General features: G+C 41.3%; 1 protein-coding gene across 1 annotated transcript in view; it reads left to right on the top strand.

Moving 5' to 3' along the window:
* Positions 1–14,989, top strand: part of LOC126253474 (tripeptidyl-peptidase 2) — a 310,223-nt gene that overhangs the window by 231,141 nt on the left and 64,093 nt on the right. Inside the window, exons 16-18 of the mRNA XM_049954832.1 lie at positions 700–825; positions 4,665–4,773; positions 8,515–8,759. Of these exons, the coding sequence (XP_049810789.1) occupies positions 700–825; positions 4,665–4,773; positions 8,515–8,759 (480 nt within the window). The remainder of the gene's footprint in view (positions 1–699; positions 826–4,664; positions 4,774–8,514; positions 8,760–14,989) is intronic.

Genomic DNA, 14,989 nt, shown 5'->3' on the forward strand with positions numbered 1-14,989 from the left:
CACAAAAACAAAATTCACTGGCTGTAGGCACTGGTTCGTCGTACAACTCATCGCCAATGTGGGGTCCTGCCCACTCATGTCTTACAGGATGCCTAGAAAGCTGTTTTCTCAGATACCTAGATAACATATAAGCAAATCGTATTAATGGAGTTTATTACATTAATTGAATTGACAATGCTTAACTTCGTTTTTACAATGTGTGTCACAAGCAGTCGGCAACATTCAAATAATCAATGTCCTTCGCTAAATACAATGTCCACAAAAGTTCATATGGATCACAAGTCACAGCTCTTCAAGTGCTCTCTTCTAGTCCAGGTCTGCTAGTGTCCCTTCTTCTACTGTCTGGCCAAGGCTGGCAGGAGCGGATCTTCTGTTCTCTTCGGATAGAGGCTGCTCCTGTCATGCTGCAGTCCTAGTCAGTGTACTATTGGCTGACATCATCTCTCAGCCTTCTCTGCGGTTACGTTCTTGATCTTCGTTCTGGTGCTTATTGTTACTCCAGAACAACTGGTTTTACAAACAGTTTACTGTTTGTTAGTCTGCCATTTCTACAACAGAAAGTTGTGCTAAAGCTGCAGTTTTTAAGAGGGCATTTACGTTTGGAAATAGTATGTAGCTTTTACTGTTATTTTTAATTTTAACATTGTACTATTTTGTTTTGATTACAATAAGTTTAAGAGGTTCATATATTTATTACAGGCCAAGTGAATCAAAAGTTACACCTCTGACTTCAAGAGATGTTATTCCTCCAGCGAGACAAATCTATGAGCTGCAGTTAACATATAATTTCCATATTGCTAAAGGCACAGAAGTGATTCCAAACTGGTGAGTAGTAGACAAGATGAAAAACCTGCAATAGTTACTGTCTTCAGATAATGCTGTTGGCATTTTCTTGTGCTCAAACACTGCCAGCAACCTCACATCATTTTCAAATAAGTGTCAATTGTTAATTACATGTGTTTATGGACTATGCTTATTCAGAATCTGGGTTATTCATCAAGAGTTAATTTGTTTGCTGTTCTTGCAGGGGAGACACGAGAGAGAAAAATATTGTGCTTGACAATTTCATTTGTGTGTGCGTAATATTTCAACAAATATCCTACAAGCTGTGGCAGGAATTTGTTTGGCAGCAGACCTGAGGATCTGCATTAACGTACATCACCCTCTAATAATATGTTATATTGTCTACAGATGCATGTGCCATTGTTCACCAGTACAAAGTGACTTACAGAACCTAAATAAGCGGGAGTATAAAACCATCAGAGTCTGTACTGGAGCATTCAGATCAACTCCAACTTATGTTTTGATGGCAGAAGCAAATGAAATTCTCTTAGAATTACACAGAAAGAACATCATTACCGTATTCCCGTTGCCACGTTTCCACTTCTCGCGTGACAGTTTATTAGCAAAGATTAGACCACTCACTATTAAGTGCTTTTCAGACCAGTATTGCTTTAGAAAGAAATTACTGCCCCTAGCAGATTTTTACATTGATGCTTTGCTTTTGCATGAAAACATCACCACTTCCCCAATTTTTAACTGTTGCAGCACTTTGTACGCTACCACCTTAATGACACTGAACTTTAAGACACACCTTCCATACATCCAAGGTACACTGAATGAGGAAAACTTCAGCTGACAGTTAGCAGCAAGAACATCCTCTAGAGATATTTACACAGATGAACGTAACAAAAAGGCAGAGTAGAATCGAACTTGTAGATGGTAAGGCTAATTGAGGTGTCAAATTTCAGCTCCCTGGAGTAGCATCCATACTCACTGCAGAAATTTCAGTGATTTTAGGTGGGCTGAAAATATGCAAAAGAATTTCAAGAAGAAACATTTTATCAGATTTGAGCTCAACATTGATGTTACTAAAACACTGTGATGTCAATAACACCAAGAATTCTCTCTTATATCACTTTATAGAAGCAGTTCAGTAGCTTTTCTACCTATATAAGACTACCATTATTTTTGGATGAAGGTGCACAGCAGAATAAAGGAAAATGAAGAAGACACTTTGGCCAAGAAATCTGTGTATACGCGATTAACTAAATAGGATAAAATGCCACGTGACGTCTACTGCATACCATAAGGGGAGAATCAGGGCCCAGTGGTGTGAGAACCTGCACCGATCTTACAAAATGAAAGAGAGAGACTATGCTCCAGTGGTACCTAATCTCCCATCATGTTCTTGACACTTATTGTAAACACAGTAAAAACTTTATGGTGATAATGGCATGTGTTTGATTTAATCTTGAGATATTTGAGCAACATCTCTACTGCCTCAATACACTCATCTTCTTCATGTGAATGCGGCAGTGAGGAAGATGTTAACCACTTTTTCTTTGGCTCTGATAGAGATATCAAGAAAGCACAATTGCCTGTATTTTGTAGCGTGTGATGTCCTCTGGCAATACATTACTGGTGAACAGTCACTCTCTGAGCCACAGAAGACCTAAAAGTGTATGAACTACCATAATAATATAGTAAATGAATGCATATGCTTTGTTTTGTCACCCCACTTTTCATATTAACATTGTATTTTAATTTCATAGATCATGATCTTATTTTCTGGTATTAAAATATTTCAAAAATTGATTTTATTGGTTGGGTTTGTCAAGTGATATTCTCATACAATGCAGCCAGGTATGGAAAAATTGTACAAGAGAATGGATTTGGAAACCAAGTTGAATCCACAGACATATCTTCTGTCAATGACACCAGCAAGAATTCAGAAATTATTAAGTTACAAATTGTCATGTAAAAGAAATTGGATCTCCTATGACTCTTTAATAGCCCCTATGTAATCTTCATTTTTTTAGTTATTGGTTTATTATATGTTTTTAAATGCAGCAGAGGAGACAACTTTTGTGACCTGCGTGTCCATAGGACAATACTGAATATATTTGTAAAATACAGGTTATGCAATTTGAGTTTGTTTGCAGAGTGAGCGTAATAACATTTTTTCAAAGGAGGGTGGGGTGAAATGTGTTCATAGGAATTTTACCTGATATTATTCCACAGTGGCTGTAAAATCCCAAAACACTTCACACACACAACAGCCAAAACCCTTGAAAAAAAACTGTTGGGGTCTTGAGGTGTTGAAACTATACTGAGTTATAGCTCTGAAAATGTAACACACATTCAGTAGCATATCCCATGAAAAGTTTGTGAACCAGATTGAGTGATTTTATGAAAATATAATGGCTGCCAATGGAAGATTGGACCTCAAATTTTAGATCTTTCATACAAACAGAGTAGAATCTATTCATAATGTTGAAATGTGAGGGCATGCTGAAAACTAATGCCTCCATATTTTTTATGTGAAAACTCGTAAAGCATTTTAAAAAGAACAAACATAACAGAGGCCTCCAACTTGTAATGTTGACATGACTTGTAATGTAACTAGGTCAATAGAGTTTTGAATTTGAAGAGTTCATCCACGCCCTTTCCTTCATCACGAAAATGCCAAACCACACAAGAGCGTTGCGACATCTGCAGTAATCTGATGCCTTGAGTTCACTGTCATTGGTCATCCTCCATTCAGTCCCAACTTGGCCCCATCTGATTTTCATCTGTTTCCAAAGTTGCAAGAACAGCTTCAAGGACTTCACTTTGATAGTGATGAAGTGGTGCAAGCAGATGGGAGTTTGGTGCTTCACCAACAAAATCAAACATTCTGCAGTGACAGTATCAATGAACTGGTCTCTCATTGGGAGAAATGTGTTCATCACCAGTGTGACTATGTTGACAAATAAATATGTAGATATGAAGAATAAAGATGTAGAATTTTAGTAATGTTTAGTTTATTTAAAAAGCTTTCAGAGTTCTCACATAAGGAACTCGGAGGCATGACTCTTCAGTATGTCCTCATAGTAGATATGGTCATCAGCTTAATGGCTGGAAATCTGTACATTTTGTATCTCTAAGAAACATGGTATCATTAATGTTGTTCACCTTATAGAGAAAGTGTGGACTGGTCAAACAGAACGGATGTCATCTTCAGAATGTTTAATTTCCAATTCAGAAATGTATCGTATGGAGAACGTCTTGCGTAAGGATGCTACTGTGAAGGATTTGCTCACAGCTACAAATTGGAATTTATCTCTTGTGTTACCGGGACATATAAGGACAAGTCAGTTGAAAATCTTAAACCTGAAGAAGGAAAAAAAAGAGCCAGATGGGAATAATTTTAAAACAGTGTACTTGAGAATAACACAGCAGCAGTTACAAAATTTAGCTGTGGTTCACACAACACGTTATTGGTGATGTGCCCTGATGTTCAAGAAAAGGTATATAATCTAGATGCACTATACACTTTAAGGGTCCAGTGACCATTGTATCACACTGATTACCTAGAAGGTATTTTTTGCCTACAGAAAAATATCAATGACAATGATTGCTATTGCTGTCTGTATGTGTTATGTTGTTACAGTGTATGGCCCAATGGAGCTCTTACCTTACTTACTTGAACTGTGGGTCTATTTTTACCATTATGTCTTTACTTTAAAAGATTCATACAGACAATTGTGTGAAGCTTGAAACTGAAATCACCATGTGTTAGTGGAGTAACTTTAAGGAAGATAACAGCTGTGCTGGTTTCTTGCTGTTATTGAAAGTAATAAGAAGAGAAAAAGGAACTAAACAATTTTGTTTCTTTTCAGTCCATTGCTGAGTGATCTCCTCTATGAATCAGAGTTTGAGTCACAGTTATGGATGCTTTTTGACTGCAATAAGCAATTACTGGCAACTGGGGATGCATATCCAAACAAGGTAAATACCTGTTAATTTATATGCTGTAATCATATCGGCATTAGGCTGAAGTAGGGACAACCTATTCATTCCTCTTTCTGGTGAAATCTGCATAGCACCAACATTTTTCTCACAGTGAAGTGACATTAGCAAGATGGTAAATCCTTGATTGGGGGAGCTGGAATCAGCTCCTAGGGAAGTATTTATAATTTAGATTTTTTGTTTCCATTCTTCACAATAGGCAAATGCTAGAATTTATCTGAGGAGCAGCATTGTGGGCCGATGTCGAACACAATGAACGTGTGTGTGTGCGTGTGTGTGCGTGTGTGTGCGTGTGCGTGCGTGTGCGTGCGTGCGCGCGGTTGCGCGCGTGCGTGCGTGCGCGCGGTTGCGCGCGTGCGTGCGATAGATAACACCTACAGGCAGTCATAATGTTTTGGATCTTCATGAAGGGTTAACTAACGTAAAAAAAAAACAATAGACACAGTAATTGGTGAAATAAAGTAGGTGCTTCTATCTTTAATTTCACTTTCAGTTCAGTTCACCAATGTTACCCAAGCCTTATTAACATTGCAGTTATCTGTTTCAAGATCAGATCTTACATTTGTAGAGCTTGTAGTGTTGTTGACATTAATACATAATATTATAAAGGTGATTGAGGTAGGCTGTTTGGGTGTGGGCTGTCAAAGATGGGAATGTGGACAGCAGCAGAAGCTGGTCCAGGTGAAGATTCAACTCTTTATTAGTTCTTTACTTATTCATACTGTTCAGATATTCTTCTGATTGTTCTCCATTCACTAGCTCTGTCCGGAGTTCCCTTGTAATACTCAGCTTTTGTAGCTGCATACGTTGACATACGGCGGGCGACTTGCGTGCGCTGTTCTGAAAATAGAGCGCTGTGCTGGCATCTCTGGTAATCGAGGCAAGCCAAGACAGTGGAATAAGACTGTGCTGCTGTCACGGGCAGCCACCAGGTCTTATCTGATGCAGAAGGTCGCATCGTTCCAGTGGCACAGTGACAGTATTGCATGGAGTCGAAATCTGGACTGATGGTCAGGAGCATGGGAAGGCGGATGGCACAGTGTTGTCTGCCTGGGCTGGGCAGGGCAGATAGGCAGATGTCCCACCTCGTGGTCTGGTGGTGGCAGAGTCCACAGTGAGGATTCCCGGCTCACACACAGCAAGTGCCAGGTGTGGCACTGCCATGCCCAAACGTGACATTCTAGGGAGGACCAGTATTTAACTGCTGGTTCCCTGCACTGAATTCATGGTGGGGTTGCGTTTGTGGGCCACTGTGAACCATATGGAACAGGGCAATGACCAGGGTCTGGCATAATCGTCAACGATGTGGAAGTCAAACAAGCCAGAGTGGCTCCTTGAAGGTCCTTGAAGGCTGGTCCCATGGCATTTCACCCAGGTTGGTATCACGGAAGTCTTGCTGCTGCTGAGGGGTGCTGATCAAGCAGGAATGACGGCCTGCTGTGGCCAATGTCTGTTGCTTGCTGCCTAATTTGGCACTCGTAGTAGAATGACATGGGAGCCAATCACGCAGTCCAGCATCTGCTGTCTGGCTGTGGCCTCGTAGCAGTTCTGCTCCAAATTCTCCTATAGCTTTGTCCCGTTGCAATCTCCACCTCTCTGCGAAGAAAATTCACCCTCGAATTTTACTAAAATTAAAGCACTGGACAATTTACACTTATAAACCTTATAAACTTCGTGTTTGCTTCTCCGCTCACACTATCACATGGTGCATTATTTGCCTGCTGTAACTAACAACTATCTACACTTCCTCACACTCACTAAATCCATGTGTTCTCATTTGCCCATTGGTTACACTCCCCCCCCCCCCAACACAACATCCCCTCTTGCCCCTGCCCCCCACACCCCCACTCGCCCCTGCCCACCCGCACCCCCACTCGCCCCTGCCCACCCGCACCCCCACTCGCCCCTGCCCACCCGCACCCCCACTCGCCCCTGCCCACCCGCACCCCCACTCGCCCCTGCCCACCCGCACCCCCACTCGCCCCTGCCCACCCGCACCCCCACTCGCCCCTGCCCACCCGCACCCCCACTCGCCCCTGCCCACCCGCACCCCCACTCGCCCCTGCCCACCCGCACCCCCACTCGCCCCTGCCCACCCGCACCCCCACTCGCCCCTGCCCACCCGCACCCCCACTCGCCCCTGCCCACCCGCACCCCCACTCGCCCCTGCCCACCCGCACCCCCACTCGCCCCTGCCCACCCGCACCCCCACTCGCCCCTGCCCACCCGCACCCCCACTCGCCCCTGCCCACCCGCACCCCCACTCGCCCCTGCCCACCCGCACCCCCACTCGCCCCTGCCCACCCGCACCCCCACTCGCCCCTGCCCACCCGCACCCCCACTCGCCCCTGCCCACCCGCACCCCCACTCGCCCCTGCCCACCCGCACCCCCACTCGCCCCTGCCCACCCGCACCCCCACTCGCCCCTGCCCACCCGCACCCCCACTCGCCCCTGCCCACCCGCACCCCCACTCGCCCCTGCCCACCCGCACCCCTCTCTCTCACCTGCACCCACCCCACTCACCACCACCTTTGCCCCTCTCCCCCCAGAACTTAAGTGTAAGTTGATCCGAGAACTTCACTTTTTCACCAGATTTTTGTACTTAATGTGAGACTGTACTAAAAACATATTTTGTAAACCAGTTGGAATGTAACTGTTTAGAAGAATAAGAAACATAACAAAGCAGGTCAAAATTATAATTAAAATGAACGTAGTCTACAAAATTCAAACCAGGCTTCAGCTCTGAATTGAAATAGGATGTATTAGTGGTGATGTGTTTATCAACTATAACAGGACTAGTTTTGTGGATTTTGATTATCATTTGTATAAATACACTGTTGTTCGTGAGTACCTTCAGGACCTCAGAAGATAAATACACAAAAACTACAAGACATTCAGTAAAATGACACATCAGTTGACAGATGATCCCTCCAAGTTTAGATTCCTAAGATGCACAGTGGTGCAGTTCCTGAGTATGCCATTAGGGGACAGGCATGTCAGAACATGCAAACAAATCATCTGCCCCATATTGTGGCATCAAATTGGTTTGTATCCACAGGCAAGTAACCTAATGAACAGAGACTAAGCGAGGTGGTGCAGTGGTTAGCACACTGGACCCTCGTTCAGGATGATGGTGGTTCAATGCCACGTCCAGCCATCCTGACTTAGGTTTTCCATGATTTCCCTAAATCTCTCTCGGTTAATGCCGGGATGGTTCCTTTGGAAGGGCACAGCCGACTTCCGTCCCCGTCCTTCCCTAATCCGATGAGACCGATGACCTTGCAGTTTGGTCTCTTGCCCCAAACAACCCAACCCCAACCCTAATGAACAGATTTCCAAAGTAGGCTGATGTCATTGAACCTTCCCAGGCAGCCGCAGCGACAGTGAACTCAACACTTCTGCCCGTTCTGATGCTTGCTGCTTCACAAACAGTGACAGTAGTGAACACCTGTAATTAGAGTTAAAAACTTGGAGAGATGCTTTATCCACTGTTACTTGTCTATTTTCTGTATTTCTTGTAGTTTCAAGCAATTGTTTTGTGTAAACCTAGAGGTACGATTGAATTACCCTGTATACTGTTGCCAGAAACTTATTTCTTGAAAAAATTTTCCAGCTGTTTGGAAAATATAGAGTGGTTAACCAAAAATGCTAATTAATGATGTAACATTCTGTTATTTTAATGATGTAATATTCTTCATTGTGTTACCTTTTTATTACAGTATATTGTGAAATTGGAAAAAGGGGATTATGTGATACGGATGCATGTACGCCACGAACGCAAAGACTTGCTGGATAAAATTACAGAGCTGTCACTGTTGCTCGTCCAGAAGCTCTCCACACCCATCAGCTTAGACGTCTATGCTAGTCAGACACAAGCTACAACTTGTGGAAAGAAGATGCTGTGTGCCAGTCTACCCCCTAACCATGTGCTGCCGTTCTACATAGCTCCACTGCCTGCAGAGAAGTCAGTATGACTATCTATTTGTGTAAATTTGCAAGTTTTTTCTCTTAGATTAATGGTGCAATGCAGTGGTAAAAAAATCTAATCACATCAAAGGTAGAAGGTATTAATATATCACCTTGATTCTTGCATATCACTTTCTTTTTCCATATAAATCTTTCAACAAATAAACCACTTTTGAAGTAGGAATCATGGATGTGAAGTGTCTACATATCCTATTGTGTTCAGTATAACTTACTCTATGCTACCAAATCATATTTTAAGTCAAACATTCTGTAGGGTACATATACATAGAAAGTTGAGATTACTCCTTCCTAAGGCCTTTGAACCCCCATTATCTTTCAAGCATCAAGTCTGCAAACAACAATCCACACAGATTTCTAATCTTTTATTGTGATTTTCAAGCCATCATTGTCCATTGTAAACTATTGTCTCTTTTCTTTGCTGTTATTATACCTCTTAAGACTTACTGCATGCATCGAGGCAGCAATACTACACTGAGAATACAAAGGGTGGCTTGAGTAGTTTTATATACGCTATAGAAAATTAAGTGCTTGATCACAGGAATACAGATTGACTGTTTGTAATTTTGTACACCGGGGCGGCCAAAATTTCAGTTCTCGGCACTTGCCACGGCACGAGTGCCAAAGCGCTCAGTGTCACTTCACATTTCCCCCACCACCACCTGACACTGGCTGAGTGCAAGGAGGGGGAAGACAGTACAACTATGAATGCACTGCATTTAAATGGCATTGCAGTTGCATTGCATACTATTTGGTTTAATACTTCACATTTCTCAATAACATAAAGTACACAAAGAAAACAACTTTTTAATATCATTAAATTATTTTTGGTCTACTGAAGACATAATTTTTATGAGGTACAAACTGTCTGCATATGGACACACAGAGAAAATTTCAGAGTGTTTCAATCTCGAGTTACCATGTAAATGTGACTTCTTTAGTTTCATAAACGAAAAAAGTCTTTTGCACAAATATGTTGATCGAAATATTGTTGCACTTTTGTAACCTCATTCAGGAGACTCGAAAACTCTACTTGAGGAAAGCAATGTAGATATCCTGGACAGTTTTAATGTAAAAAGATTTGTCATTAAAACTGGAATTACCTTGAAGGTCAGTCAGTCAACATCAGCATTTGCACAGGGGCATGTTCAACTGAGACAGCATATGGTCTCGGAAACAGATGTAAAATTGACGCTGTCCTCAAAATCTTTATAAAACTATCCTAGTTATTCTTTCAAGACAAAATAAATTATTCAACCCCCAATTTTCTTACATGGCAGTGAGCTTAGGGACTTGGACTGTCTTTATCAGAATGTGTCCCTTCGACAACATGATTTTCTTTTTAAGGGGACCACACTGTGGTTCAGATCGAAAAAAATCGACTTTCGGTTTTCATCATATTTCGATAGATTAAAGTTTTATTTAAGTACTTAAAGAGCGTTTTCCACCACGTGTGTTTGTGTCACGCCCACTTTCCTGTCACCCACTTTTCTGCATATATTTTAGATCTTTATATCCCCTGCATTGCACGTTAGGGTTTTTTTTACTCCAGAATGTGTTTGCTATCCTTTGAATGCAATGGTCAGTATTCTTTTGTTTCTGCTGTTTGTAAACAACACGCTTTCAAACATGCGGTTAGTTTTGTTAAAGTGTGATTGCATGTAGTTGTTATACTTGCATTTGCAGTGCTTGTTTACGTGTGTTTTGTTGTGTTTATTGAAGATGACGAAACGTAGAGGCATTTTCAAGAAAAGACAATTTAGAGGAAACAAGTTTAGAAAGCTTTCTGTACAAGAGGTTATGTTGCCTGGCAACTATGTTTCTAATTGTAATTCTTCAACAAGTGCATCATCAAAGGAGCTCTCACCATTTCAGGAGAGTTAAAATGAATTTACTGTAAGTGACAAGAGGTGCAGTAACATTATTATAAATTTGAGAATATTATCAGATGTAATTTTTGAGAGTGCCAGTGGGAGAAAAGGCCTAGCAATTGCTTTGGATTTAATTTGCACTAAATGCTCAGCTGTGATTTCATTATGAGTTCTTCAAAACCAGATGCAAGTGGTCCTTATGAAATCGATACTAGATTAGTTTATGCCTTACGATCCATTGGCAACGGCATGGCTGCAGGGAGAATATTTTGTTCAGTGATGAACTTCCATCAACCACCAAATAAATTTGAGAAACTGACTGCAATGTTAGAGAAAGCTGTATGTGAGGTGAGTGAGGAAAGCATGAAACTGGTAGGGAAGCAGCGGAAGAAAATGATGTATATTTCAGTTGCACTTGATGGAAGTTGGCAGAAAAGAGGACATTATTCTCTGAATGGAGTAGTGATTGCCACGAGTGTAGACACGAGTAAAGTGTTAGATGTGGAGATAATGTCTAAATATTGCAAATGTTGTAAAGTCAATGAACATAAAGAACACAACTGTGTAGCTAATTTTAGAGGAGCAAGTGGTGGTATGGAAGTTGATGGAGTACAACAAATATTTCATCGCTCCATAGAAACAAGAGGCGTACGGTACACCAAATATTTTGGCAATGGTGACAGTAAGGCATACAACAATGTGGTGAACTCTAAGCCATATGGAGATGCCATTATTAGCAAAATAGAATGTGTAGGCCATGTTCAAAAACATTTGGGAACAACGCTGAGAAAACTCACTGTTGATATCAGAGGAAAAAATTGGAAGATGGAAAATTGTTGACCGGACAGGGTCAGTTAACTAAAACTGAAATAGAAAATAAAGAAAATTTGGAGGCAATGAAGAGAGATTTTTGGGCCATATTCTCCCATAAGTCCTCTACTGATGATAAACCATGTCATGGATTGTGACCATCAGGAGAAAATTCGTGGTGCAAATACAATAGAGCTCAGGCAACTAGAGAATCTTATTCTCACCAGCATTTTCTTCCTGCTGCTGTTATAACAGCAATTAAACTTATTTTCAGAGACTTGGCTCATCCTGACCTCCTAAGGAAATGTCTGCATGGGCAGACACAGAACCCAAATGAATGTTTCAACAGCATAATTTGGAACTGCATTCCTAAAACTGTATTTGCAGGCATATAAACTATGAAACTAGGAGTTCTTGATGCTTTTATTACATTCAATTGTGGTAATATTGGAAAGTGTTGGGTACTGAAAAAGCTGGGAATTAATCCTAGTGAAAATATGATCACTGGGCTGCAACATTGCGATAAAATGAGGATAGCCGATGCAGACAGGTCTGCTTCTAATATGGCAAAGAAAGCAAGACACACACACACATACAGGAAGGTGAAAAAGAAGCTGGAACCTGCTAGAGGCCAAAGAAGGGCCATCATATGCAGCAGGACAGTTTTAATTAAATGTAAGTAACAAATTTAAAATGTTTTTTTGTTAATGTCAATTTCCCGCTAACTAGAATTTTCAGTACATGCGCCTCATTATATCAGAAACTATCGTAGATAAATTAATGAAATTTTCAGAGACTCTGCGTAACACAAAAATCCACCTCGGGTACTACATTCATTAATATTCTCTCATTAGGAACTTCTCAAAAAAATATTTTCTGCAGAAAAAACTTAATAGTTTTTGTTAATAAATTAAAAAAAGTATTTCTTAAAAACTATAAAATTGATAAAGTAGGTTTTAGTACAGTTGACTCTATTAGCATCATTTAACATTCAGTAAAAATGTTAAGGTCCTGCAACAAATAGTTTTTTTCAGAAATGGGTTAAATATTTGCCTAAATTAACAGGGGTTATATAGGCAGGGTGTGGTCCCCTTAAATGCATCCCCATCAAATCAGGAAGAAGTTACCTTGTAATGTCTTACTGTTGGCAGTGTGAAGTCAAGGCCACTTAAGATGTGAAGTCTCCAATCCATTCCAGATGTTCTAATTTTCGTTCCTGCACTCCTTTTCTCCTTCATAAACTCAACAATAGCAAGTTTTAAAACAGCAAATTGTTCCAGGCATGTCCCTTCACTTAACCAACATACTTTGCAGTAAAATATGAAGTCTCAACACTCTTTGTTCAGTTCCACCGAAAACAGTTGCAACTAACAACAGAATAATGTGCGTGACTGTTTGTACAACCAATTTCTTCATGTGCTCCAAGCCTACAAATTTAGTACAAAGGACTTTATGTACAGAACAATGAATCCATCCATTGATAGTTGTAAATTTTTGCTCTTTCATTTCAACAACATCATTAAATTAACCATATAGTGGAGATGCTAAATTGCGGATAGGCATAACAAAAAGACTGTCACAAATAAGCTTTCAGTCAGTATGTCCTTCATCAAAAATAGACCACACACACACACACACACACACACACACACACACACACACACACACACACACGACTACAGTCTCTGGCAACTGAAGCCACACTGCAAGCAGCAGCACCAGCGCATGATGGGAGTGGTGACTGGGTGGAGGTATGGAGGTGGCAGGGGTGAGAAGGGAAGGGATTGTAGCGTGGGGCTGGGGGACAGTAAAGTGCTGCTAGGGAGCATGCAAGGATGAGGTGGAGAGAGGATAGGGCAGCTATGTGCCGTGGGACGTTATGTGAAGGGTAGCGGGGAGGTGTGGAGGGGGGAGATAATAGTGGAATGAGAACTGTGTAGTGCTGGAATGGGAGCAGGGAAGGGTCTGGATGGGTGGGGACAGTGACTACTCAAGGTTGAGGCCAGGAGCTTTACAGGAACATAAAGATTTAATGCAGGGAAAGTACCCACCTCCGCAATTCAGAAAAGTTGGCATTTGTGAGAAGGAGCCATGTGGCACAGGCTGTGAAGCAGTCATTGAAATGAAGGATGTCGTGTTAAGCAGTGTGCTCATCAAAAGAGTGGTCCACTTTTTCCTTGGCCACAATTTGTTGGTTGCGACTAATGCAGACAGACAGCTTGTTGGTTGTCATGCCCAAATAGATTGCAGCACAGTGATTGTAGCTGAGCTTGTAGATCACATGACTGGTTTTACAGGTAGCCCTGCTTTTCATGCGATATGTGATGTTTGTGACCAGACTGCAGTAGGTGCTGATGGCAGGATGCATGGGACATGTCTTGCATGTAGGTCTATTACAGAGATACGAGCCATGAGGTAAGGGTTTGGGAGCAGGGGTAGTGTAGGGATGAATGCATATATTGTGTAGGTTCGGTGCAACGCGGAATACCACTGTGGGAGCGGTGGGAAGGACGTTTCTCATTTCAGGGGACAATGAGAGATAGTTGAAACCCTGGCAGAGAATGTATTTCAATTGCTCCAATCCTGGGTTGTACTGGGTTATGAGGGGAATGCTCCTGTGTGGCCGGACGGTGAGACTTTGAAAGGTGGTGGGAGACTGGAGAGGGGCAGGAGTCAAACCGGCAGACTGGGAGCATGAGAGGCACCACAGGACATTTCAACTTCCACTGTGCTGAATATAGTTTGATGGCATCCATTACAAAATATTACATGTTTAAATTCCACAGACCGAAATACAGTGGCGTAAGATAGAAGAATGCTGTGTGAAGAAACATAGCACTGCACTTTGGTACACTTAAGACCAAATAAGATGTCTTACATTTCCTCGAACACACATGTTTTATGATCTTATGTCAAATGAAAACATAACGGATTTCTGTGGCTGGGAGCTATCGAGTGAATTAAAATACATTCACATAATTACAGAAGGCTAAAATATGTTATTAGTTTGAGATTTTTTATTTCCACCTTTCTGACAGTCGAGCATTAATCACCTTGCATAACAATGAAGTTATTTTTTGTCGGTTTGCTAAAGAAACTTTGCATTTATTGATCTTTTCTGCTGAGAGAGTCAATTTATTTGAAACAAAATGTTTAATTCCACACTATTGGTGTGTTTCAACTGTTCGCTGTATGCTTTCATCTTCCAGCATGTATGGCATTATGCTATAATAAGGAACCAAATACGAGATAATACAGTACTGGTACTCCAAGAAAATTTGCATTCTAATCTGGACACACAAATGTGCACTTTAAGCCAAATTATGCATTTTAGTATCCTCTGATGTTTTCTTTCTTTTATGACATAATGTTATATCTTTTAATGTTTTACATGTACAAATAAACACTATGTATATTATTTCAAACCATTAACTTTTCGTATTTGTGTGTTTGCACTACTTAACAGTGATGTTGCTATTGGCTGACCACATCTAGTGTCCTATGCTCTGAATATCCCCAATCATTTGCT

The sequence above is a fragment of the Schistocerca nitens genome, chromosome 4, assembly GCF_023898315.1.
Source record: "Schistocerca nitens isolate TAMUIC-IGC-003100 chromosome 4, iqSchNite1.1, whole genome shotgun sequence".
Lineage (NCBI taxonomy): Eukaryota > Metazoa > Arthropoda > Insecta > Orthoptera > Acrididae > Schistocerca > Schistocerca nitens.